At 40.5% G+C, this 27,451-nt stretch overlaps 1 protein-coding gene and 1 pseudogene across 2 annotated transcripts in view; both read left to right on the top strand.

Moving 5' to 3' along the window:
- The first annotated feature begins 13,911 nt into the window (after nt 1-13,911).
- Rps26-ps5 (ribosomal protein S26, pseudogene 5) lies at nt 13,912-14,718 on the top strand (annotated as a pseudogene).
- Nucleotides 14,719-14,915: 197 nt separating this feature from the next.
- Nucleotides 14,916-27,451, top strand: part of Lrrc72 (leucine rich repeat containing 72) — a 60,234-nt gene continuing 47,698 nt past the window's right edge. Inside the window, exons 1-3 of one of the 2 annotated variants that reach the window (XM_063262754.1) lie at nt 14,916-15,115; nt 20,306-20,379; nt 25,623-25,692. In XM_063262754.1, coding sequence (XP_063118824.1) covers nt 15,026-15,115; nt 20,306-20,379; nt 25,623-25,692 — 234 coding nt within the window. In that variant the 5' untranslated portion in view covers nt 14,916-15,025. The remainder of the gene's footprint in view (nt 15,116-20,305; nt 20,380-25,622; nt 25,693-27,451) is intronic. The other variant, XM_039113174.2, reaches the window with a different exon arrangement.

The raw sequence follows: 27,451 nt of genomic DNA, 5'->3' as shown, positions 1-27,451 counted from the left end.
AAAAGGAATGTAGAAAAAAAGAATGCAGCATTTACCCTCTGCTGGGTGAGGATGCAGCAGAAAGAAAACGCTCTGAAAGCCAAAAGGGGCCTTCACCAAAGCCAGACCAAGCTGGCACCATGGTCTCAGACTTCCAGGTTATCTAACTGTGGGAAGAAAGTTCCTAGTCGTTTGTTCATTGTTTTGGGTGCAGCCAGTTAGTAGCATTGTGTTACAACAGCAAACACTGAGGATGGAGATGGCGTCATTGAAAAGTTGCACAGGGTCTCACCCTGCTCTTTAGCTCTGGTCTTGATTCTTCCCATTAGAAATGGCATTAGAAGAAAATATCTTCTTGCAGTCATTGAGAACTGATGAAAATCAGGTATCAGGGTCTAGTCGAGATAAGAAGGCCTTTGCAACCATCACTTTCTACTCTTGTGGAATGGAGTCATCAGGGGTCTAGTCGAGATAAGAAGGCCTTTGCAACCATCACTTTCTACTCTTGTGGAATGGAGTCCATCGAAATAAATATGTGTTCTTTCAGACTAGAATATACACTATGAGGAGGAACCGTCACCTTCTGTTCTACTCCTTTCTCTGTGGCCCAGTCTAAGCCTGGACTCCTTGCTCAACTGTCTTCCCAGTCTGCCCAGTCACCTCCATCTCTAACAGGAGAACCTTGATTGATACCAGTGATAGAACTACCTCTCCCTTGCCAGAGATTGCTTCTGGGTGGACGCTTGACTCCATGCTGGTAAGTGATACATGACCCAGAATATTCAAGGAAAGCTTTACCCTCTCCTATGATGATAGTGGATTACAGAGCATTTTTCTTCTAATACAGTGGCTTGTCTATACAGCTAATGTGGAACTGCCATTGCTATTAAGTGATAAGAGAGGTGACCTGGGGGGGAGGGGGAAGCCAGTGATCTAACATTGTAAGGACAAACATCCCAGGACTCAGGAATTTAGCTTCATGGTAGAGTGCAGGGTCCTGGGTTTGGTTCCCAGTAGAAGTTGTGTTTGTTTGTTTGTTCGGTTGGGTGGGTGGTTGGTTTTGGTTTGGTTTTTGGATGAAGAATTCAAAGCTTGACAGCTGTGTCTTTGGCTGGGAGAAATCCAGAACCAGATGTTAAATTTCCGTATGGTCCCTTGTATGTAGAACTCCAGAAAAGATGGCAGAGTCATTTCACCACTTAGATAAAGCTCGTTAGATGAAGCTCGATAGACGGCTATAATAAATACAAAGCACCAACTAGAGCTTCTCCTGCAGCTGTGCAATGTAGGTGTGATCCATATTTCAATAACAACGTGAAGTTAATGGAGCAGCTTATCCGAATAATATCATAGAGCTAGAGAGATGGCTCAGAAGGTCAACTCACTCCTCACCAGCCTGACAACCTATGTTGGATTCCTAGGACCAAAATGATAGGAACAGAGCACTGACTTCCTGGACTTGGTTGTTTTGTTTGTTTGTTTGTTTGTTTCTCCCACCGTTGGCATGCCACTCTATGAACATACCAATACACAGTACACACACAGGCACATTGACCAAGAATTTTAAAAATATCCATAAAAATGAAATATATGGAAAATCAATCAGAAGAAAAGTAGCCGCCAGATAAGAAAAATAAGCCAAAAAGGCTAGAATGTCTTAGAAAAGAAACCGTGACGTTTACCAATTCTGCATGATCTTGCTAAATTCTCTGGAAAAAGGACTCTAGATCAGCTACCAGAAGCCATGTTCCTCATGGGCCACACCAAGACAAACAGTCTCGGAAGAGCACACAGAATGCTGTGAGTCATCCAGCTATAAATGACAAAGATCGGAAGTGAGGGATTTTCTTCACCCCAAAGACATCTCCGTAACTAAAGCCATAATACAAAATATAACCAAAGTCAACAAAAGGAAATGCAAAGGAATGTATGTAATTACAGCAAAGTCAGGATGTATGGCGTCTTTGCCACACAGTACCCAACAGGGGCAGATCAGCTAACTCTGCACTCCCATTCAGAAAACACAGAGAGGATTAGATCAACATAATGTCCTGGAAAGGACTTAGCTGACTTCCGTTGCTTGAATGGCACCTACACGTCAGTGACTGTATTTTCAAACTTCCTCAGTGAAAGTAAGAATGCACCAAAATAGTTTTCAGACCACCTACGTCTACCATACACTAGATTACACAACACATTCCTCTCAGAGAGTATTCTCTTTATAGCAATCATTCCAGCAACTGAAAACTGCGTACGGGGTTATGACATTTAATTAATTCTCAAAGTGCAGCTGTACTTCAAGCTCTTGGCAGCTGGCCAGTGATTTTAATGTAATTGAGAGAGAGAGAGAGAGAGAGAGAGAGAGAGAGAGAGAGAGAGAGAGAAGATGCAATAAGAAGTTGCAGCAGGAATATTTTTTAATTTCCTTATTAGTTCTTAATTTGGTGAGAGACACCAATTGCTGTGAATGCTGGGAAAGTATAACAATGGAAGTTAGGATCAGTGTGGGTGGGATGCATACCTCAGAGATAACAAGGAAGTGCTAATGCTACCACTCACCAAATCCAAACATACTTGGATATAAAGTTAAAAAAAAAAAACTGAAGTCTATCAGATTAAACCAAAGGGAAACTACTTGGGTTTGCATAACTCAAAAATAAAATATGAATTTGGCACTAGTTAGAACCAAGGCCTCAACTATCACAGGCCTTGTTCTCTTGTTTTGGATGTTGGTGTGATTTCCTCCAGTGTCCGTTCACTGCAGAAAGAAATATGGCTGTTGGAAGCTTCTAGATTCGTATACTAATAGCACCATGAAAGAAGCCTAGGGAAAAGATTCTGATTGGTCTAATTTGTAAAACAGGCCAAACTTTGTGGCTTACATTGTAAGGTCCAGCCAAATTTAGGTTCCCACCTTTGTCCCAAAAGCTGTGGCTGTGCACATGGAAAAGTCATGTGGACTCTGTTGTTCCTAACAAAACTTATTATGTAGATAAGGTCAAGAAATGAGTATTCAGTACCTATAGGAGAAACAATTAGAGAAATAGTCTTACAAAATCAGGTTATGAAGATAATCTATGGAGTGCAAATCATGTATAAGGGTCCTGTGTTTAAAACACCTAAAGGATCTTAAAGCAGCAACTAAAGGAATATATATCACCTACTTATGCACTTACTGAAGAAAAGACCACTAACTTCATTTGGATAAAGTGGTTAACTTGACTTCCCGAAATCTGATGCACCTGTGACTAGGTCTCATTTCAACTTGCCAAGGATAAACCTTTTTTTCCCTTCTCTGTCTTCTTCTCTTGTGATTTCCACCCATTAAACTTTTTCATTGTTGTTTTTGGAGGTATGTTTGTATGAGTAGGTGCATGTGTGTGCGTGTCTGTTCACATTCACACACAGCCCTAAAGGATATGGGTGCCAGATATCTTGAAGATGGGGTTACTCCTGTTTCTGGGATGCCTAGCTTGCTATATGGCTGCTGGTATCAGAACCAGAGTTCCCATGAATTCACCATAAGATTATATAACCACTGAACCATTTCTCCAGTTTCTGTCTATTAACGTCTTAATGCCGTAGAAGGAAGCCCTATCAAACTAGCTTTGGGAAAGGGAGAATTGAAGAGAACATAGACAAAGCTGATGATCCATAAATGATAGCCAGAAACCCTAAATCTGCAGCTCCCCATTCTGCAGCCTCGGTGTCAATATCACATCAGCTCCTTCCAAGACAAGAAGTAAAGCAAACAGCACCAAGTGTGTACTGCTGATTTTTTTTAACTTCCTCCTTTCCTCTCAGTTTATGAGGAAGGGACTTTCTGCCAGGAGCAAATGAACATCTTATACCTGATGCTGGCTAGATGCGGTCAACGCCTTTCCATTAGTTATCATATTCTAGCTGGGAGGGAGGAGACAGCAAAGCACATGAAACTTATATGAACTTCCCCGCAATGAGAGGAAGCGCCTTTCTGATATCAAGAGAGTTGGTGGCCCCCAGCTCCTACGGGAAGATACGACTGGATCATGTGAATAATTTGGTGGCGTGATAGGGACTGAAACCTACAGTTGGAAATTAATAAAACAAACATTTATTGGTTTGGGTTGGACAGTTGGTTGGCTTGGAGACCTGGTCTTCAGGGGAAAGAGAGTCAGGAACATAAATCCAGGCCAGTGGAGGTCAAGGCAGTGCATACAATCTCAATCTGATTTTGCAAAGCATGATCCCCTCACACAGAAGGGCCTACTCTTTTCTCTCTTCATGCCTATTAGGCAACTCTAGGGGTAATTATTCTACCTAGGTTGAATGAGATCACATACCTACTGGATCTTCAGGAGTGTGGAGTTATGTTTGTCAGCTTCATAGGACAGCATTCCAATGAAGCACACCGTCCTTTCAAGCAAATGCTAGATCAAGTCTTAGGCACACCATGTTCCCATTCTCCTCCATTTCTCACACCCTTCTCTCATCTAGATCACACAGCTCTTATTCTTTTTCTCTTTTCCCTTTCTTTCCCCTCCAATTATTGGTTCCCTTCCAATCAGTTTCTCTTCTCCTCCTACTTATTTCTGTGTATGTGCACATTCAGATATTTGTGCTGGTGAATGCATATGTATAAGGGTATGCACATGGAGGCCAAAGGAAATTAGCCATATATCAAATCATGTGATATTCATTTTTGAGACAGGGTATTTTGTTGGCATGGAACTCACAAACTGAGGAGACTAAGCTGGCTGGCCAGTGACACCAGGGATCCTCTTGTCTCTGTTTCCACAGTTTTGGGGGCACAACTGTGTTCTACCACACTTGGCTACTGTTTTCAAACACTGATTGTGGGATCACAGTCATATCCACATGCCTACAAGGCAAATGTGTTACTGACTTAGCTACCTTGGCCTATTCCTGCAAGGGCCATTTACACCTATTAATTGTACAAGCAGTGTTTCTGATGGCCCTGAACCTGATTCCTACCCTTGAAATGTCCATATCACCACACAAAAATATAATGAACTGGGTGAAGCGTAAATGAGCTATTAGTCTAGCGTTCCTACGCATGTTTTGGGAAATGCCAAACTTCTTGGAAAACACATCCTTATTGTGAAAACAGTTCCTCTCACTTTATTATAACCACAAATGAATCCACGAAATGGGAATTGTTTCCTGAGACTGTAGAAGTCTTAAACTTACAGTTTCAAAGCTTCTCGGTGCCTTTACAAGTCTTATGAAGATCGTTTTATTTGAACTGCTTTCCAAACTGTAGCGCCTCTAATTAAAATGAATATTGAGCTTTCCTCTACCACTCGCAACAAAAAACATTGTGAGCCAGAACCAGCTGCTGAAGGGCCACGAAGAGCCCAGGCAGTCAACAAGACACTGGGATCACCCAAAACACTGTAGGTTCTAAGCGAATAATAACAACATCTTTAATGATCCGTTTGATTGCCAGTCAACACCAAGAAGACCAAACACAACTGAAGTCCATTTAAAGCTGTAAAAAGCAGGCTATTTGCATTGTAACTTCTTCTTTTGGAGAGTCTTTTGTCCATATCCATGGGCCCTAGTAGAGTCAATGGCTTATGGAAGGACTTGGTTTTACTCCCCGCCTGAGTAAATGAAGGAAAAGAGTGAAGGGTACCAATGTCTGACCACCTGTGGTTACAGCCTTCCTGAGGTCCTAGCCTTCAAGATGCTTCCTGCCATCTTAGGAAGAAGATGAAAGGTACAAACATTGTTGCTAATACTGTTGGGTGCCTGTCAACATGGTCAGCCATGGACCTGTGAAGTTGTTTCTAGAATGAACCTTAATTCTGAAAATTAGCTTAAAATTGATGGATGCATCCAGAAGAATATCTCAGTACTCCCAGATGCTTCCATTAAAATCTTACACACAGGGGGTTGGGGATTTAGCTCAGTGGTAGAGCGCTTGCCTAGCAAGCACGAGGCCCTGGGTTCGGTCCCCAGCTCCGGGAAAAAAAAAATCTTACACACACACACACACACACACACACACACTGTGAAATCCATACATACATAAATCAAAGTATATTAATAAATATCTCGACCCTCGGATCCCGGCCCGCAGCAGCTCTCTGCTCCCAAACCCCGTGGGAGAGAGACCTCACCGCCTGGTCAGGTGGGCACTCCTGAGGCTGCAGAGCGGAGGAGACCACCAACACTGCCCACCCCTGCCCACATCACTGGCCCAAGAGGCAACTGTATAAGGCCTCTGGGTTCCCGTAGGGGAGGGCCCGGGAGCAGCAGGACCCCTGCGCCTGAGACACCGCCGGAACCTGAAGGAAACAGACCGGATAAACAGTTCTCTGCACCCAAATCCCGTGGGAGGGAGAGCTGAACCTTCAGAGAGGCAGACACACCTGGGAGACCAGAAGAGACTGCACTCTGTGCGCATCCAGACGCCAGAGGAAAACACCAAACGTCATCTGGAACCCTGGTGCACGGAGGCTCCCGGAAAGACCGGCGCAGATCTTCCCGGTTGCTGCCGCCTCGGAGAGGACTTAGACAGTGCCCCATGAGCAAACTTGAGCCTTGGAACCACAGGTAGGACCAACTTTTCCCCTGCAAGAAACCTGCCTGGTGAACTCAGGACACAGGCCCACAGGAACAGCTGAAGACCTGTAGAGAGGAAAAACTACACACCCGAAAGCAGAACACTCTGTCCCCATAACTGGCTGAAAGAAAACAGGAAAACAGGTCTACAGCACTCCTGACACACAGGCTTATAGGACAGTCTAGCCACGGTCAGAAATAGCAGAACAAAGTAACACTAGAGATAATCTGATGGCGAGAGGCAAGCGCAGGAACCCAAGCAACAGAAACCAAGACTACATGGCATCGTCGGAGCCCAATTCTCCCACCAAAGCAAACACGGAATATCCAAACACACCAGAAAAGCAAGATCTAGTTTCAAAATCATATTTGATCATGATGCTGGAGGACTTCAAGAAAGACATAAAGAACTCCCTTAGAGAACAAGTAGAAGCCTACAGAGAGGAATCGCAAAAATCCCTGAAAGAATTCCAGGAAAACACAATCAAACACTTGAAGGAATTACAAATGGTTATAGAAGCAATCAAGAAAGAACACATGGAAACAGCCTTGGACATAGAAAATCAAAAGAAAAGACAAGGAGCTGTAGATACAAGCTTCACCAACAGAATACAAGAGATGGAAGAGAGAATCTCAGGAGCAGAAGATTCCATAGAAATCATTGACTCAACTGTCAAAGATAATGTAAAGCAGAAAAAGCTACTGGTCCAAAACATACAGGAAATCCAGGACTCAATGAGAAGATCAAACCTAAGGATAATAGGTATAGAAGAGAGTGAAGACTCCCAGCTCAAAGGACCAGTAAATATCTTCAACAAAATCATAGAAGAAAACTTCCCTAACCTAAAAAAAGAGATACCCATAGGCATACAAGAAGCCTACAGAACTCCAAATAGATTGGACCAGAAAAGAAACACCTCCCGTCACATAATTGTCAAAACACCAAACGCACAAAATAAAGAAAGAATATTAAAAGCAGTAAGGGAAAAAGGTCAAGTAACATATAAAGGCAGACCTATCAGAATCACACCAGACTTTTCGCCAGAAACTATGAAGGCCAGAAGATCCTGGACAGATGTCATACAGACCCCAAGAGAACACAAATGCCATCCCAGGTTACTGTATCCTGCAAAACTCTCAATTAACATAGATGGAGAAACCAAGATATTCCATGACAAAACCAAATTTACACAATATCTTTCTACAAATCCAGCACTACAAAGGATAATAAAGGGTAAAGCCCAACATAAGGAGGCAAGCTATACCCTAGAAGAAGCAAGAAACTAATCATCTTGGCAACAAAACAAAGAGAAGAAAAGCACACAAACATAACCTCACATCCAAATATGAATATAACAGGAAGCAATAATCACTATTCCTTAATATCTCTCAACATCAATGGCCTCAACTCCCCAATAAAAAGACATAGATTAACAAATTGGATACGCAAGGAAGACCCTGCATTCTGCTGCCTACAGGAAACACACCTCAGAGACAAAGACAGACACTACCTCAGAGTGAAAGGCTGGAAAACAACTTTCCAAGCAAATGGTCAGAAGAAGCAAGCTGGAGTAGCCATTCTAATATCAAATAAAATCAATTTTCAATTAAAAGTCATCAAAAAAGATAAGGAAGGACACTTCCTATTCATCAAAGGAAAAATCCACCAAGATGAACTCTCAATCCTCATCTTCGGTTGGTTTATATACAAGTGTGCAATTTCTAGGCTTGAAAGTAAAATGATGCTATCTGGTGCTGGATAGAGGAGCCTTATTTTTTATTATGGCAGCTTGCTATTTTTGTAACATGGTAATTTGGTTGAACACAATAAAGTACAGTAGTAACTGATCTCCCCTTCTTCCTGGATGAGTGAGGAGATGATTAAATGTTGATGTCAGCATCCTTGAGCATATTCAGATGAGCTTCTGCTTCTGTTGAAAAGGATGCTGTGTTTGATTGTGGTCCGAAGCTTTGAAGCACTACTTGGCATCTCCTTCCTTGGAGGTCTCACTGTTTAAACATAACAGATTTGATAGCTTGTTGGTAAGGTGAGGTCCAGCTTGTCTCCACTAGGTCATCGTCATGTGAATCCGGTGGTTATACGGTTTTGTTCTAGGGATATTTCATTTTTTTAATAACGGTTTTAGCTGACATTCATGGAGAGAATGAATCCTAAGAACTGTGCCACTAGTGAAAGGAAATCCTGTCTAGAGTATGTTTCTTTACAAAGCTGTGTCACACCATCCTTTGGGCCCTCTGCTGGAAAAGTAGAATCAAGTCTCAAATAATGCCTTTTAAATTGTATCCTCTAGTATTATAGATGTAGGACAGTACTGTATCATACCTCTGTGGATGTAAAATAGCTTGTACCTGCTTTATGATACGTAGTAGTGACCGTGCTTTATCAGAGCTGTTTTTAATGATGTTGCTCAGAATGTTTTCTTTCCAGATGATGATTGAGAAGCTAATTTAAAAAAAAATGGTGCCATGTACCACAAGAGTAACAGAACTGTGCTGTTTTCTCGGGTTTTGTTTTTTTACTTTTTTTTTTTTAATGGAATGTGCTGGATGTCTCTACAGTTTTGTTCAGATGACTGCAGAACCTGGAAAAGCTGTTGCTGCTGTTGATGCATAACACACTGCTATTATTGGTCTTTTTATATAAATATAAATATATATATACAGATATATAATTTGAATTTTTTGAAACTTTAGCTGTGCTGTCAACTTTGGAAAAAAGTATCCCCGTTTATTGTGTTGAGTTGGCACTGTACAGAAATTAACAGCCATATTGGTCTAGAAATGTTGAACTTAAGTTTTTTCCATTTGTACAGGGGTAACACACTGTATTAAATATGTACGGTCTTATCTACGTGGGTTTGATTACAAAAACTAATAAAGTATTCTCTAAATTTAAAAAAAAAACAAACAAACAAAAAAAAAAAAAAAACAGCCGGGCAGGGGTGGTGCGCGCCTTTAATCTCAGCACTTGGGAGGCAGAAGCAGGCAGATTCTCTAGTTCTTCCCCCAGCTGGACCTTCCCATAATGCAAAAAAAAAAAAAAAATGTCTCGAATTTGACAGAATGACTGTGCTTTACACTGCTCCTCTGTTTTTTAACATATGGCTCATGTGAAAACCTTTTAATAAAGAGATGAGAAAAATATCCTTTGCTTTGTAAATACTATATGTTGGGAAACTATACTTTTAAATTAAAAATCAATTTAGGGCTTTCAATTGGGCATCAGTAAAACTGTCCTTATGTCCCCAGTTACACTCCATGCCATCACTTCCTGCAGGCCTACCGCCTAACATTAATATTATTAGTAGCAGAGGGCAGTCCTCTTTTCTATCCTGGTTGCCATCATGAAATCATAGGATCTGGAGTAGGAAGCTTATGACAAAAATCCATAAATCCAGACACATGAAGAGAAGGCATCATACAATGATGCAAAAACCAAGAGACAAGGATCACTGGGGGCATTGTAAAGAATGCTTTCTATTTTGGTCTATTTTTCATTGCTGTAGTAAAATACCTGAAGCTAAATAGTGTATAATGAGAAAAGGTCTTTTTGGCTCATAACTTGGGAAAGTTTATAATATGAGTTAGTTGTACTTTATGGTTTTTGTTGAATGATGGTATCATGAGATATGAGTCCACAACTAACTCATAACTAAGGGCTAGATTTTATATTTTACAACAAGTCACTCATGTAGCAAACTACCAAGTCCCAAGAGAACTACCTTAAGCTCTCCTAGGGGCAGTTCCCTCAGTGACCTAACAGTCCCTATAAGTCTTCACCTCTTGAAGGTCCCCTACCTCACTACCAATAATACTAGTACCATGGGCACCAAAATTACCACATGAAGATTTGGGGACCAATCACAATCAAACCACAACATTAGCCTGCCTATTTCTGTGTGTGTATATATGTGCATACATTAGATAAATACAAACACTTCTGTATACACCTGTGCATACATATTTACACAGATGTTATTTATTTCAAGGGTCTGATTATTATCTCATTGTGATAAGATGTAACATTCCTGCTACCATTAACAAGACTTTGGGGAAATTTTGACAACTCTCACCAACTCCAAACACAAAAGTTAAGATGATCAATTCCATTGACTTCAGAAATTTAAATTGCACATTTGAAGTTAATTTTTGTAAAGGGCATGATTTTCATCCTACACACTCTTCAATTTCAGTCAAGAGTATTGCACTTGGCATTGTGACTGAGAACCCCTTGCTTTGGTCCTCTTGTCTGGCTCTCCTCAACTCCCACAGCATGCATCTATGAGCCTACTGGAGTTCCGGCCTTGTGTTTATTTTTACTCTTTACTTTGGGATCTGAAATGCTGCACATGTGCTCTAAAGGGACCTTCACACTGTGGGATGCTCCACTCTGACACTGTGTGTGGCACAGGCCACACCCAAAAATCAACTTCCAAACACAAACCAAATGCAAAGAGATCCTCTACTAAGCAAGGCAAAGAGAGAAGATGGGTGAATCGGGCAGAAACAGTAGCAAATAGCTTTGCAAGAAGTAGTTTTCTGCAGGAGAGGTCTGTGTTAGAATGTATTGGTAAGTTCTGATTGGGTACTTTAACTTGGAAAATCAAAACAAAAAATTTTGATTGCCGGACCTTGATATTTTGATAGTTGGACATCGGCGTTCAGTCTCAGGAGTGGGTCAGTAGTGAAATAAGGGAATACACATTGGTGGCTAGCTTTAGGGGCGGAATCTAAAAGTTTGGCAAGCGGGGAAAGGGTAAAAAGCAAAACCTGTTGGTGCCGTGTTTGCCACACTTGGGCCTGCTGGAACCCTTCTCTCCCCTAGACCCAAAGGACAGGAACGAGTGCCTACAGCAGAACGGAGGAAGCCTAGACAATGTCCACTATTCTCCAGTGTGAAGTCATGATGAATTAGGCACAAGTTTCCAGCTGAAAATTATTTGATCGCGTTTCTATGTGAGTTTGTTTTTTGTTATTTATTTATTTATTTATTTATTTATTTATTTATTTATTTAAGCTCTTCAGACCAACATAGAACTGTTTCTGAACAAGGATCACCTCATTTTTCTGTATAGACAGGGCCTTGGGAATCTTACATGGAGATGGAAGAAAGCAAATAAGAAAGAGGTAGGAACGGCTGCTTTGCTGAGAGAACCTGATGAGAACTACATGCAGACAATCCTTCAGACGGCAAGAGTTGGATAAGGCTGTGGAGGGAGACGGATGTCTCCCCTTGCGGCTCAGAACCAACCACCACCCTGATAACTCAAAAAATGTAACCATGGTCAAAACCCTCAGGTGCCAACACAGGCAGGTGGTGTCATAATCAGGGGACCCCATAAACAGGAGACAGATGTACAATGATTGAATTTGTGTTGGTCTTCATTCCCTCAGTCTGTACTGTAGAAAGTGGGTGTTAATGGTCATTTCAACTAAAAAGTACTTATTACTCACTTAAAAAAAAGAACGTGCAGACTGATCTTGGAATTATTTAATGAGATGGTTTTAATAATAGACCATCACACAGTTTTCTTCACATACTTTTTTAACTGCAGAACTCTTCTTCAAAATCTCCACAATAGTTTTCACGATAAATACTACACCAAATCTTTGTAGAATAATGTTATTAAATAATGAAAATTTTAACTGAGCTTTCAACTTCTTCATTTTGTTAAAAGAGAGAGAGAGAGAGAGAGAGAGATCCAATGACGTTAAGTGACTTGAAACTGGTCAACAACTAGTTAATGTCAGAGATGAGGCTCAGGCCCCACATGCCCCAACTTGGTGCACAGGGCCCTTTCTTCTTATCCAAACCCACACGCACGCACGATGCAAGAGAGCTTTCAAACTGGGGTATGCACACTGCTCCAGGCAATGGCAGAGCGCCAGGGAGGTGAAGCCACAGGATAAACACAGGGTGTCTTGCTTCAGTGTAAATATTACTCAAAGATTTGAGAGGAGTTAGGAGAACCACTTTATTTTTATTAAAACAAGATTGATTATAAAGGAGGCTGCACATTCTAAATGAATTTTTAAGATTTCAGGCTGTGTTCCTCTGGCTACCATCCTAGCTTCTGATGGTAAAAGCCTTCTGTTCACTGCTCGGGATGCTAACTAAAATAATGATAATTGGCTCACGTAAGGACATCTCGGAAAGAGTTTTTATGCTAAGGTGCCTTCTTTCGCCTCTGTCTCTGACATTCTGCAGCTAAGTTTGCATTATTTTAGCTCCCATGGCCATTTAATAGTAACATTTTTCAAAAGACCACAGTAAGATGTTAGAATGAGGGCTCAAGTCAGTGTGCTTGCCAAATCTAACAATGTGAGTTTCATCTCCAGGACTCACAGGGTAGGAGAGAAGACACACACACACACACACACACACACACACACATGCGCACACACACACACACAATTAAGGATGTATTTAAAGGATCTTACAGTGATTTTGAAGTCTCGTTTCTAAGAAAGATTTGTGTTTCTTAATCTTTATTTTTAGTTTTATGCAATAAAAAGTAAGATGTATGAGATTAAAAGGTAAACTTTTCAAATACAATTTTAGTAGAAATTAAGTGGATTATGTTTGTAGGTTTGTAAAAGTTTTTGCCTATGGTTTTAAAACTATGTAAAATGTACAAAACTTAACAAATGCTGTGTTTTGTCATTTCTCCGTGCAACATATTAATATTTGAGATGGTATAATACATATTAAGTACAAAAATGGAATCGAGGGCAATAAATTATTTAATACACTTTTAAAGCACTTCTTTAATGGGCTATATCTTCATTTTATTTCTGGCATAATAACCTTTTAAAAAAAACAGTTCTCAGGGGATTATACCCTCTGGGTTAATTCCAGCCCCAAGGTCTTGATTTCTCCATGGAGACCATCTTCAATGCTCTATTCTAACACCACTTTTAAATGCTTAGAAGTCAGATCCATTTTAGAAAGTTATATTTGATTTCTAAATATGAGGTTTATAGACCAGAATTCACCTTGTTCCATTCAATCAGTATTTTTTTAATGCAGTATATAAAGTACTGACAGAAAACAAGAGACACCACAGACTGGATCCTGGTTTTAAAGTTTCCCCCGGACGTGCCCCAGCTGAGAGAATCCTGACTTACACCAAAGAGATTGCAGAGAAATCAACGTGACTGGTTCTGAACCAATACATACATACATACATACATACATACGTACGTACGTACATACATTCATACATACATACATACATACGTACGTACGTACATACATTCATACATACATACATACATACATACATACATACATACATACATACAAGCTATGGCAGGCCTCTTTTCAGGTTTGGCTCCAATATGACCTAAAAAAGAAGAAACAAAGGTCATGCCAAAAAGGGTTGCAGCCACGTGCAGCCAATTCGCTGCACAAACTGCGCCCGGTGCGTGCCCAAGGATAAGGCCATTACGAAGTTTGTCATTTGGAACATTGTAGAAGCCGTTGCAGTCAGGGGCATATCTGAAGCAAGCGTCTTCGACGCTTATGTGCTTCACAAGCTCTTTGTCAAGCTGCACTACTGTGTGAGCTGTGCCATTCATAGCAAGGTCATCAAGAATCGATCTCGTGAGGCCCGGAAGGACCGAACACCCCCACCACCATTCAGATCCGCTGGTGCTGCATCATGACCTCCGCCAAAGTCCATGTGAAGAGATTTCTTGAGGGCAGAAAGAAAAATACCTTGGAAAAATAAAACGGAAGTTATACTTTTGAAAAAGCTATGGTAGGAGAGATTTGCTAAAGGAACATTTATTTCCTGCTGTTGGCCCATGCAGTCAGCAGCAAGTTCTAGTTCCTGTGTGGTTGGAATCTTGAAGATGCCGCCATCCTCGCTCTCTGTCCTAGGTATGGGTGCAAGACCTTGGTGCGGATATGTTAGGGGTACCCAAACTTCAGCATTTGAAATAAATATCTTAATTCTATGATTTCAAATCAAAATCGGTGCAAAATAATAATCCACGCTGAGTAAAATGTCAAATTTTACGTAAGAATGAAATCGTGAAGTTTTTCCATTTGTGTGGAGTTCCGCGGAGACTCGGCAGAGAAGGCCGCACTCCTCACTTGTACAAAAGCTAGCAGCTTACCGGGATACTTCATTTCCGTAAAAGGTGCTTATACCTCGACTCTGAAATGATTGCTGGGTGACTGTTTGCTCTGGCCCTCGGGCCCACCACTCCTGGTCTCTAACGCATAGATGACCTCACTGTGAGCCACGGCCTGCACACCCGCCTGGAAACAGAGAGGACACAGAAGGTGCTGTGATGTACCAGCACAAACGTCATAGAAGTCAGGGTTTCTCTTCAGAGCTTGCCTGATTTATTTTGGTCTTTAGTGGACGGAAAGGTAGAAAGGAAGGAGGCGGCCTTGGCCAAACCCAGTGGGTTATTGGTGGCCTTCACTGCCAAAGTTTTCTTGATGTCCAGAAACCAGAAGTCCTCCTTGCCCATCTTTCCATGTGCTAAACTCCAGAAGGTGTCAGAAAATGCTCTGCCAAGCAGTCTGAAGGTAAGAGGCACCTCCCTTGCAAGATCAACAGCCTTGGACTCAGGTTCAGTTAAGGTAGATAGGGGTTTAACGCAAAACTCTGGTCTCCTAGAGGATGCCCCAGGGGTCCTGGTAAGGAGATGTTTGCAGTGCTAAACTCCTCTCCGTCTCTCTAGCTAACCTGCAGATTAACTTCCTGGTAAGGAGGTGTTTGCAGTGCTAAACTCCACTAGGTCTCTCTAGCTAACCTGCAGATTAACTTCCTGGTAAGGAGGTGTTTGCAGTGCTAAACTCCACTCGGTCTCTCTAGCTAACCTGCAGATTAACAGTCTCCATGGCAGACTGGGGATCCATGCTAAATCCTGACTTGGGCTGTGTTGCATGGGGGTGCAGGAATTGATCCTTCAAGATGTTGCCTGCCCTTGCTCTTGCTTTCCTTCTTGCTCCTGCTCTGTCCCCTTGCCCCCTTCCCCGTTCTTTCCTCCATTCCCTTCCCCCATCTCTCTCCATGTGCTCTCCACATGCTCATGCCCGCCCTTCCCCTCCCCTCCCTGCCTCTCCCCACTTCTTTGCCTCTACTACCCTCCTAACTCATCTCCCCGGGCCCTGAATAAACTTCATTCTATACTAAAAAAAATGTTTCCTTTGGTAGATGTTAGTGCAATATTCAACTATTCTGCAATTTTAAAACATTAACTTCCTGCATCTAAATTCTGAGACAATGAGTCGTGGAGAAAGCATTTCACAGTTGGCTGCATCTTCCTTCCAAGTGCTCTTCTCTTCATCAAGCAAGCCACCATGATGTTGTCTTTGGTATCGTGACATCGTTGCTAGCATTGCCTGTGCCTCCCTGTTGCCTGTATTATGTGCCATTTGCCTGGATCCTCTGTCCACACACCATGTGATATTATCCATTGCTTGCCTCTATTCCCTGTCACCCAGTCATGCTTGACTTCCCAGAGGTGGCTTTGCTTGTTGTCTAGACCTGTATCCTTACCCTCAACTATCACACACACATTGATGCTAGAGTCATTTTCTGGACGCTTATTACATTCTTTCTCCAGTCCAAAGACTCAGTTAGATATTCTTATCATTCTGTGTTAAATTCAAAGTCACATTACCCAATAGTTAACTAAACCCATGTTTTAGATATCAACAAGGGCAGGACACCAAAAGGAATTGAAACAAGTCTTGGAAATAATGTCATTCATTTACTGTTTTAAAACAGTAATGTAGTTGTCCTGTGAAAACGTAGACATTTGTTAGACTTTCTACTTGGATTTTACCAGGTAGAACATGTATACATGTATCTGTATTTATGAATCCTGTGAAGTCAACTTATATTTCAAGTGACAGTTTACAAAAAAAATGTGTGGTTTTTCGGTTGTAGTGATTGAAGCCCATAAAAGTTTTATTTGGACACTAATTAAGTGCACACTCCCAAATCTACATTACAAAGTAAACACTCATGATGTGATTCCCAACCACCTTTTCAAACTTTTCCTCCTAATTGCTGTCCATGACCTTTCCTTTATGCTCAAAGCTGTGCTGTGCTGATCCTGTGCACCGTTTATCCGTGGTGCTCTGAGTAACCAGCCCTTCCTTCCATCAAAATCCTGGTTCTTTTCCTGCCTTTCTTTAAGCCCAGACTCTTGATCCTGCCCTGAGACCTCATCCCCCAAAGGAACAGGAATTTCTTCTTCCTCTATCTTTGCTACAGGTTGTCTCCCCTTTCTTACAGCATTTACCAGTTGCCACCTTCTTGTATCTCGTTAGATGTCCCTTACTGTCCGCTAAGATCTGGTCATAGATGGCGGGCATCTTACCAAATTTACCCTTAGCTTAACCAGGTAAACTTAGAGGAGAGTTACAGCCTAAACTAAGCCCTTATAGGAGTTTTAGTATGGGGCCTGGGTGACTGTGTTTGGATCTACTGTTTTGAAAATATTTCTTTTTAAAAATGCCTACCATGTCTATCCTGTCTTAGAAAATGACATAAAATTCTCTTCAAAAAAAGTAATTGGAATTACTGTGTCATTTCTGCACCTTTACCTAAGCAAAGAAGAAGACAGAGGGTTGCCCAGATCTTTGAACACTTGTGGTCACAGTTGCATTGTTGGCCATAACTGAAAGAGCATCTACCCATGAGTCTATCTATTTAAGTATTAGATGCAATAGAATGTCACTGAGCTTTATGAAGTGAATTTCTGATACATACTACTACATAAATCCTAAGGACCTTCTGTTAACTAAAGTAGACCAGTCACCATGGCCAAGTGTTACAGAGGTCCATAGAAGATACTCTCATAGAATCAGGAAGCAGAGTGATGCCTGCCTGCCAGCCAGGATTTAGGGCAGAGTGTGCATGTGAAGAGGGGAGCTTCAGTTATACAGAGGAAAGGTTCTGGAAGAAGTCAGTGTTGGTGGTTATAAGGCAGTGTGGATGCAAATCCTTGAGAATATCCCTGATCCTATAGAGTTATAAATCTGAAAAGAGCAAAATTGTTAAAGTGTGTGTGTGTGTGTGTGTGTGTGTGTGTGTGTGTGTGTGTGTGTGTGTGTGTGTGTGTGTGTTTTACCACGATGTTAAATCATAAGGGAAGGCTGCTGGAAGACCTCTTAAGTGAAGGTCCTCCTCTGGAGGAGCTAGAGTTCAAAACTGCCCACCATGGCTCAGTGAAACCTAAAAACATCACAGTGCACGTTGTGGCACTTTGCTTTTCAAACTTTGTACTGGAGTCATACATAATTATTGAGTGAAAAGGAACATGCCATTATCGAAGATGTATGAGTGATTAATTGTACCAGGAGTTTGCAACTTGTGATATTTGCAACGTTCCTATTCATTTCGTACTTTTCTAAAATTATTAAAATGTTAAATATCTCTTCTGTGGCCAAAATTTTGAAAATGTATAATACTTTCTGGTTGTCAGGTTAACACGTTTATTATAAAATATTCAAGTACTTAAAAATGCATTACCTTGAGTTTAGCACTATGGCATTGCCAACGGCACACGGCAGCTACTCAGAAGCTGAGATGGGAGAATCACATTCACCCAGGAGTTCAAGATCAGCCTGTGTAACATATAGCAAGACTCCATCTCAATAAACACACACACACACACACACACACACACACACACACACACACGATGCATCTATTTATATGTAACATATATACATTCAGATATAATATATATTCTAGAAAGGAAAACTTCCTCAATCACATGATGGCTTTTGTTTTAGTATGTACATTTTGTATGTATTAATTTTTTAAAAAAGAAAACAGGTAATATTGACTTAAACAAACTACATTCCCATTAACATTTTACTTAAAAAATGAATGTTTAGATTCCCTGATCTTCAGGGAAACAAAACCAGAAAAATGCATCAGCATAGGCAGAGATTTACTAAGAGAGGTTGGTTCACCTGGGAAGGAGGGACTGGACCTCTTAGAACCTGCTATCTGCAAGCTGGACGTCTAAGCAAGGCCATAGCCTTGCTCCTGTTCAAGGGCAATGGCTGGGAGTGAGGTTGTGTGGGGAGAGAGGAAGGTGAGCATCCTGCTCCACAGTGACAATAAGTGTGCTTATCCTCTACTTTCTGATCTATTCTCAGCACAGTGTCTTGGGTGGTGCACACCATATCACGGAGAATCAGCTTCTTTGCTCAGACTGCCATTCTCCTCTGGAGACAACACTCACCAACTCTCACCGATGATGTTTAACAACTACCTGGGCATCTCTTAGCCAGTCATGTTCACATATAAAATTGACCATCATACCCTTTGCTATATTTTTAAAAACCCAGACAACTATTCCACTATGAGGATATGCTTTAATCCATATGCCAATTACGGGGAGTGTTTCATAGCCACAGAGAAGCAGGTTGAGATTGACAAGAATACATTTCTCTGTGGAAACTTCACTGTGTTTCCAAGTAGCAATGGCTAGACAGAGTTGAAAGCATGAGTATAACTTTGACAGAATAAAAATTTAATTCTACTTTGGCTCTAAGTCACTTTGCAGTATCTTGATTGACTCTGTGTAGGCTGAGGGTTTAGATGCTTGAGAGGAAATACCCAGGGGAGAACATCCACGCCTGGCCCAGTGAGGTTTTCCAAGGTTTGTGTGAGTGTAAAACATAACCCAGCTATTGGAATACTTGAGCCCCGGCCTATCACTCTCCACACCCCCACTTCAACTTCCCTCTAGAATCAAGGGAAGTGAGGAGCGGGTAGCCTCCAGTCATCCTCCATTAGGATATACATCCCTCTCCGTTCCTCTCAGTGTACTTGTTCATCTGCTTACTCTGACATCTTAAAGTTCTCTACTTCCCAGTCAGTCCACTCTCAAAACCTTGCAAATCGCTTTCTGACACTGCCGTCTTACCACCCACCACAAATCCACACCCCAAGTCTTTGATTGTTTTGACTCTCATAATTACGATGTTTGTGGGCCCCAGAACTGCACGGGTGACCCCGTCACTTTTGTTGTGTCTTGTTAGCTCTACACGGTCCTGGCCAATTATAGACGGGCTGTAATTATTCCATATTACTCCCAGTCAGGTGGCCTACAACTGTTCATTTGGTAATTATTAAAGAACAAGCGAAGGGTGTTAGAGCTGTTGCTGGGCCTGTACTTTTAAAATAAAACCCTGTGGCAAGAAAACGGACACTGTATTAATTTACTCAGAGGAAAATGACATTCAATCCCTTGTTTGATACTTGTTGACAACTTACTGATGCTGAAGCATACTGAAGTGGGCCACTGAAAATCCATCTCTGAAAATATACATTATATTGTACTCCTACCCCTAACCTGGCTCTAGATGCTCTCTCTAAATACAGAACCCCGTTAAACACTAATTCTTCATTTCTGAAGGGACATTTTAGAATAATCGTTAAAGAGCCAAAGTATTCTACCTCATAGAGAATTGACTTGATCGTGGTGTTTATACATATTCGTAGTTCTTCCCTCTCTGGTTGAAAGTTATTTACACATCTGTGCCTAGGGTTAAAAGTAATGAGATTCAACCACAAAGATGAGTAAATAATATATAATTGTAGTGTTGGAATTTATCAATTAGAGCGGTTGCCTCCATATTCGCCTTTCTTTTGATCTTCTTGTAGACATATTGTTATTGACTGCAAACGTCTCAGTATTTTTGCTCATCGGAATGCACTTTGACAGATTAATTATATGTTATCAGGCACTTGAAGATCAGCTAAAGATATGTGGCCACAAGAAGGATATTGACGTCTTGGAACTGTTCCTTTCTAAAAAGTAAGTTTTCTTCATGGAAAAAAATCAACACGGAAGAGTATCATTTTACAACCTTTTATAGGGGCAAATGTTTTTCAATACACCTTCTTTAAGGACTGACTGTGTAGGTGACCACAGCCTAGTTTCTTTACCACTTAAGAGGGTCTGATACTTACACTGGAGAGGCAAGACATTGAAAGGGATTAAAAGGCAGAGGTTACTGAACCAGGCTGCCTCAAGATGATCTTGGCATGTTATGTGACTTTCCTGCTAGGATTATCACATTTAAAAATAAATAAAACACCAGGTAAATATGGATTCTAGAAAAACACTGAATATAATTTTTAGTATCATGTCTCAGACAATATGTTATTTTTTCAAAACTTGCAAATATTAACTAGATACCTTTTACTTCATTTAGCAATTCTATTCTTGTATAATAGTACAACCTTATTACAGGATTGCTGTGACCGTGAGAGTTAGAACATAGAGATCTGGTACATAATAAACATTCAGTGATGATGATGATGATGACGACGACGACGACGACGATGATGATGATGAAGGAGGAGGAGAAGGAGGGGGAGGGAAGGGGGAGGAAGAGGAAGAAGGAGAAGAAGAAGAAGAAGAAGAAGAAGAAGAAGAAGAAGAAGAAGAAGAAGAAGAAGAAGAAGAAGAAGAAGAAGAAGAAGAAGAAAAGAAGAAGAGAAGAATGATGCTTCATTGTTCTTATGCTATAAAAACAACTCTTTTGCTACAATTCATAAAAACACTTAGGTTAATTTTGTTAGCAAACAAGAAAACCTCTCCTTTATGTCAAGGTGGTGTTCTATAGAACACAGTAACCCCAGTGTCTGAGACAGACTCCAGGTATGAGAGGGAGAGGATGTGCTGGGTAGTTTGACTCTGACCCACTGTATTTCCACTGGCCAATAGGTGGCATTCTGCACAGCCATTGTTTACATTTTAGTAGCAATAGCACTACTCTGATTCATATGTGTCCCCAAAATTCATACTTTAGAAACTAAATCCCTAATGCAGCAATGCTGAGAAACAAGACCACGAGAGCTCTGCATTACACTCCCGGCTTAATGCCATTGCCACCAAAACAGGTGTGAGTTTGCTCCCCAACCCTCCCACATCTTCACCAGGTCATAATGTAGCAAGAGGGACAGATGCTATCCAAACCTGGGACTTAGCAATCCATTCTCTGCTGTTGAGAACAGGAGTAAGAGAAAGAAAGTGGGCAAGAGAAAAATTCTTTGCAACAGCATCACACCATGCCCATGCATGTTCCGCCAGGCCACTGCTCTTTATTTCTTTCCTCTTTTCAGGCAAAGCATGCAACTCCCATCATCCTGAGAGCAAGTTTGTGTATGTCCCTGTGCCCCGCTGTGCTGGTCACTTTCCTTTAGGTTCTTAGGTCTGTCATTCACCTTCAGTGCCAGGACAAGAAAGGCATTGCTATTGCTACAGTGCTTAGAAACAAGACTCCTCCCGGAAGCCAGCACGAGTCCTTCCAGTTGGTGAGCACCATGCCAGACACAGATGTGTCCTATGGTTAACAGGAGCAAAGGTTGCATTTTGTAGTTCGTACATGGGTGTGGGGGATCTATATCATGAAAATCCCCTAGGATCTTAAAGATCATGCAGAAATTGCAGCCAACCAGGATTTCCATTGGCCATTAGCTCTTTAAGCATCAAAATAAATAAATTACTATTTAGGGACCACACACCATAAAATCATGTCTTTGCCATTGTCAGGATCGTACTCTGATGAGAGAAAAAGTGGGGAGGATATTATTCTTTCTTTGTGACAGAATCTGAGGAAGAGATAAAGATTCGTCTTGTGCCTCATATTTACCCTGAGCCTCATCAAATCTGTTCTTTATAAAGAACCCATTCTGAGGTAAAGGGTTATAGTGAAACAACATGGACAAAGACCGGATTGCTGTTCCTTTTCATTAATTTTTATATTTATTTTGTATTGGGATTTGGGTAGAAAACAACTTCAGGGAATCAATTCTTTGTTTTCACCTTGTAGGACTCAGGGATCAAACTCAAGCCCTTAGCTCTGCCTTCAAGTTCCTTTAACCCTGAGTCATTTCACTGGCCCTGTGACTTTGATTTCTCCCTTTCTTGGGCTTCGCTGGCCATGAATAATTTGTGTGTTATTATATAATAGGCATGGCATATATTTATTTATTTAAAATCTTTGGAATCCAGCCTCACTTTAATGAAACAGCCCAGTTTAACAATGAATTTAATCACTGTGTCTACAATGATTTGAGAACTTATTCATTAATACACATATTTCTTTGGCAATATTAAATATTTATTTTACCTTATTACTACAGAAAAATGTGTAATTTTTAGTGGGTCTGAATTGCTTGTTGGTAAGATAATAAAGAGATGCTCCACTTGAAATTTAAGCCAATGCTTGGGTATAATTCATTGGCAAAGCACTTTGCCCAGCATGGATGTGGGTTTGATCCTTAACTTTAAACAAACAAATGTTTTAGAATAGAGCAAAAAATTTGAACATGTTCGAGGTCATGCTTTTTGAGCTTTTTGAGTCTTTTTAGAAATCAGTTTGATTTATAACAATAGTAAAAATTTATATGGTCAAAACGTTGCATCAATAAGCCTTTTGCAACTCTAACAATGCCATACTGATCACAAGAGTGGGTAGATAAAAGGGATAGCTTTAAAACACTAGAAAAATTAAAAATATCGAACCTTAGCTATCAGTGATTATTGGTCTTCTTATATGAAAGACAACAGAGTCAGGGCAAAAAATATTTCACGGTCTATAAGCATAAACTAGGTGAGCGTTGCTTAAATCCCTGTTGCCCTTGCAACAACGGTGTCTTTTCAGTATCTCTTGGTAACTGCAAAGCATATACTCTGTAACATGCACTGACATATTATTGTCAGCAGAAGTCATAGCATCATTAGTAGTAAGTTTATACCTCACAGTCTTGCTTGGCCTCATCTTAAAATGTAACAGCTTATTCTTGTTGTAGGACAGGTGGTGCAGAATAAATATGCCCAGCTTGAGAGAACTTTCAAAAAAGTGTCACTTTGTTACATTTATGTTATAACAACATTTTCAACATTCATATTATTACTATAAGAAAACTGATAAGGATGATTGGACCCATTGATAACTAATGGATTAAATTTTATATGAAATTTCTAAAGTGAGGCTCAAAATCATTATACTTCTAAGTAGAGGTTGTTTTTATTATATCAATGAAGAGTTAAAATTAACATGCTGTCATCACTGTCTAATGCCGGAGTCAGATGCCCCATGTTCCAAGGAGTCGTTTCCAGAAACAGACCGCAGACTACAGAGAGAGAATGCGTTAGTGCCATGCAAATGCTCTTTGTAGTAAGAAAAGTTAATTAATGTAAGAAGAATGGGGATCAATTCCAAATCAGGCAGGGGTCACCAATTGAAGGCAATACCATTGTGAGGAGCACAATGTCATGTGTGGAGTCAGAGTTGGGCCCTACACATTAGCTTTTTACTATAAAATTTACACTTTTACAATACAGACCTGGCAGACCCTAAACAAATAACAGAACTTAGTTTTACCAGGAGTGAGACAAACTGACATCGTTAACCTTCTGAGGTAACACAGACTTTCCACCAATGCCATTAAAGTGATGTATCTGGAATATAACTGTTAGGAAACTGTGAGATGGGTCAAGAATACGTAGTGTGGTCTAGGACTGTTCAATATGTAAATATGTTAATAGGGCATACTTTGGCAAATGTATACTTACAATGACTGGAGTTAGGTCAACTGAATGTAATATGTGAATATTGATAAGACATAAACAAACTAAAAAGGAAATATAGGAGAGTATGGGGATGTGAATAATTTGATGATTTACATTACTGAATTAAACTTAACCTCCTTTGGTAGGATTATAGTATTATGATTTGCAGGAGAATATTTTAGTTTAGAAGACATGAATAAAGAGCTATTCAGAAATGAGAGGCCCGCAATAAGAAGCCATATTTTGAAATGACTCCAAGAAAAATCACACACACACACACACACACACACACACACACACACACACACACACACGCACATAGGCACATGCACATGCATGCATACACATGTGCATACAGGAACACACATGCACATACACACACATACACATGCACACACAATAGAGTGAGGAAAATGTAGCAATTATATCTTTTTTAAGGTTGTGGGCTAGAGAGATGGCTTTGTAGTTAAGAGTGCATACTATTCTTACAGAGGACCTGAATTTGCAGCACCTATACCAGGCAGTTCATAGCAGATAAAATAAGTCAAGATGTACTTCAGAAGCAGAGCCAGGGACCGCTAGGCTAGAACTCCCTAAGGATTGATTAGCTTTTGTGGTACCAGAAGGCAACATGTATGAGTCCAAAGGAGGGAGGCAACCAACGGTCTTACTCACCTTTGTTGCTTATGGACCAGCATTGAATGATAGCCTAAGGGTACAGTAACACCATGGATACTGATGATATATATGTTCAACAAGTAGGAGAATCACGCCTGGTACTGGAAACCAAGATAAGTACTGCATGCTAGTGATGTGATGGTTATTGGAGAAGAATTTGCAACTTCTGACTTACTAATTGCCATCCCTTACAACAATTTATAAGCATTTTCTTTATACCCACGGAGAAGTGTAATCTTCATTCTTTACCATGGAAACTCTCTTTGCAACAGATGGAGGCCACCACCGAAAACCACAACCAATTAAAATGCAGCAGTGTGGAACCCAATCCCAAAGGATTCATGTACAATGGGAATGTTTTCATTCCCATTCGAAGGCTCAGGGAATGTGGCAGAAGGCGTGGGAGGACTGGAATAGCTAGAGGATCTGAAGTTTGCAGACCAATCACAGAGTGGGAACCTGCAGACAAGACTAAGTTTAATATTTCACATTGAGTTGACAGTCCAAGGTCCCCTTCATTTTTCTCTCCTTCCCCAAAGTCCAGCAAAGTGTTTTGAAATGAGATGGAAACAAACTCTGCAATAATAAGATATAAATTTCAGCTAATGAGCTTTACTGAGAATGAAAGTTTAAATCAAATGCTATTCCTTCTGAAATTAGAACGTAAGTGCACCATCAATTCTGAAAGGACAGAGAGGCCTTGTCAGTTCCTCCCAAACTATCCTAGGCAGTATGGCCAGCCTTATCAATAAGCAAATGACCTGTTGCTAATATTTATGTTTTTTTCTCCTTTCCAGAGACCTGACAGAGGTTGTTGATCTTTCTAGATTTAAAAAATTAAGATATTTGTGGCTCCATCATAATAAGGTAATGTTGGGTTTTATCTTTAAGTTACTTAAGTGTCTTCATTTCATGCTTTAATGTTTAGAGTATTAAGTATTATTTGTAAAGCAACACTATATATATTTTATATATATATATATATATATATATATATATATATATATATATATATATATATATAACATATAGAGATATCAGGGACCTACCCATCAGATGTAGGTACATCTGGTATTTTGAGTAAAACAAGGTGGAATTCTATCAGACCACAGATTTATTTCTGCCTCCCAAGTTCTGTAAAGGAAAGCTTGGCTGTCCCTCCTTTCCCAGTAATTCCAAAATCTTACAGTCCATTCAGGCAATGTCTTAGATCAAGTTCATAAATGAAAATATTTTTCATATATTATTCTTTCTTTACAAATGAAGCACAGATAGGTGTGTGTGTGCGCGCGCGCACAAACACACACACACACACACACACACACACACACACCACACCACGCCCTACCTTGGTGGAGATGAAATTTACATCTCACTGTTGAGGTATTTATTGCAATCTCATTTCCAAACATTTTACTGGGAATTGTTTGACTGTGCGTGGTAATCTGCTTTCTTTATTAACTAGGGAGATGTAGTTGTCCCTTTTCTTGCCTCTTCATCTCCATTCCAGTCTTCCCTAGGGATGCTATGGTGCTATGGCGACAACTGTCTTTACCCATATCTCCAGCCAGGTTTTCTATGGGCTGGAGAGGTGTGCAGATTGACGAAAGCAAATGAGAAACAGTTGCTTGGTATCCACTAGAACTATCAGGTTTTACAGGTTGGCCCTTGACTCTATGGATCATCTGGAAGCTTCCCTGCTAGGTCTCTTGTAATGTTCTCCATCTACCAGGGCCTTCATAGTCTCCTATGGCAAGTGCCTGGTGACCAGTCTATGGTGTTAATAAGGGTGATGGGAACATTAGAGGTGAAGTCTAGTGGAAGCCTCATCGTGTCATTAAGGGTCTGCTGGAACCATGGACTCTCTCTCGTTCTTAGCTTTCTGGCTATCTTAAACAATCTCATCTGCCACACATTTCTCTTGAAATATTCTGCCTCACTATCAGCCACAATTCAGCTAGACTGAAAACAGAATGAAAGCTCTGGAACACAGGGCCAAAAGTCTTGCTCCAAGTTGATTTACTCCAATATTTAGACGTAGCAACTGAAAGCTAACCACTGTCCCGGTCCAGTTTCTTTCTACTTGTTGTTCCCAACCTCACCTTTATCCAAATGCTAATTGTAATGAAGTCTCTGAACCTTGACACTATATACTTTGTAAAGTGTCTCAGATCTGCACTCTTTTACTAATATTGCACTTATAAACATTTTACTAATGCATGTTAATCACATAGAATTATAGGTGTCATTGTAATGCCTCCATATGTAACATATGTAACATACATTTAACATATTCACCCCTCCATATCCTCTCCCAAGTCTGCCACTCCTGGTTCCTGTCCTCATCCTAAACCATTTTTCTTATGTTTCCATGTCTTGCTTTTTAAGTCTGTAACCCACATAATAGAAAAATGATGTACTATTTAGTACAATTTCTGGCCTATTTCATCTGACATAACGAAGCTCTATTCTCCAATGTTTTTCTGAAACAGGATGATTTTGTTCACCCTATGATGACTTTAATACACCACTGAATACACTTCTACACACACACACACACACACACACACATTTTACTTATCCATTCATATGCTGTGAATAGTGTCAACAAAAGCTTGGGTATATA

This window comes from Rattus norvegicus, chromosome 6 (genome assembly GCF_036323735.1).
Source record: "Rattus norvegicus strain BN/NHsdMcwi chromosome 6, GRCr8, whole genome shotgun sequence".
NCBI lineage: Eukaryota > Metazoa > Chordata > Mammalia > Rodentia > Muridae > Rattus > Rattus norvegicus.
This window is presented reverse-complemented; position numbering and strand designations above follow the sequence as displayed.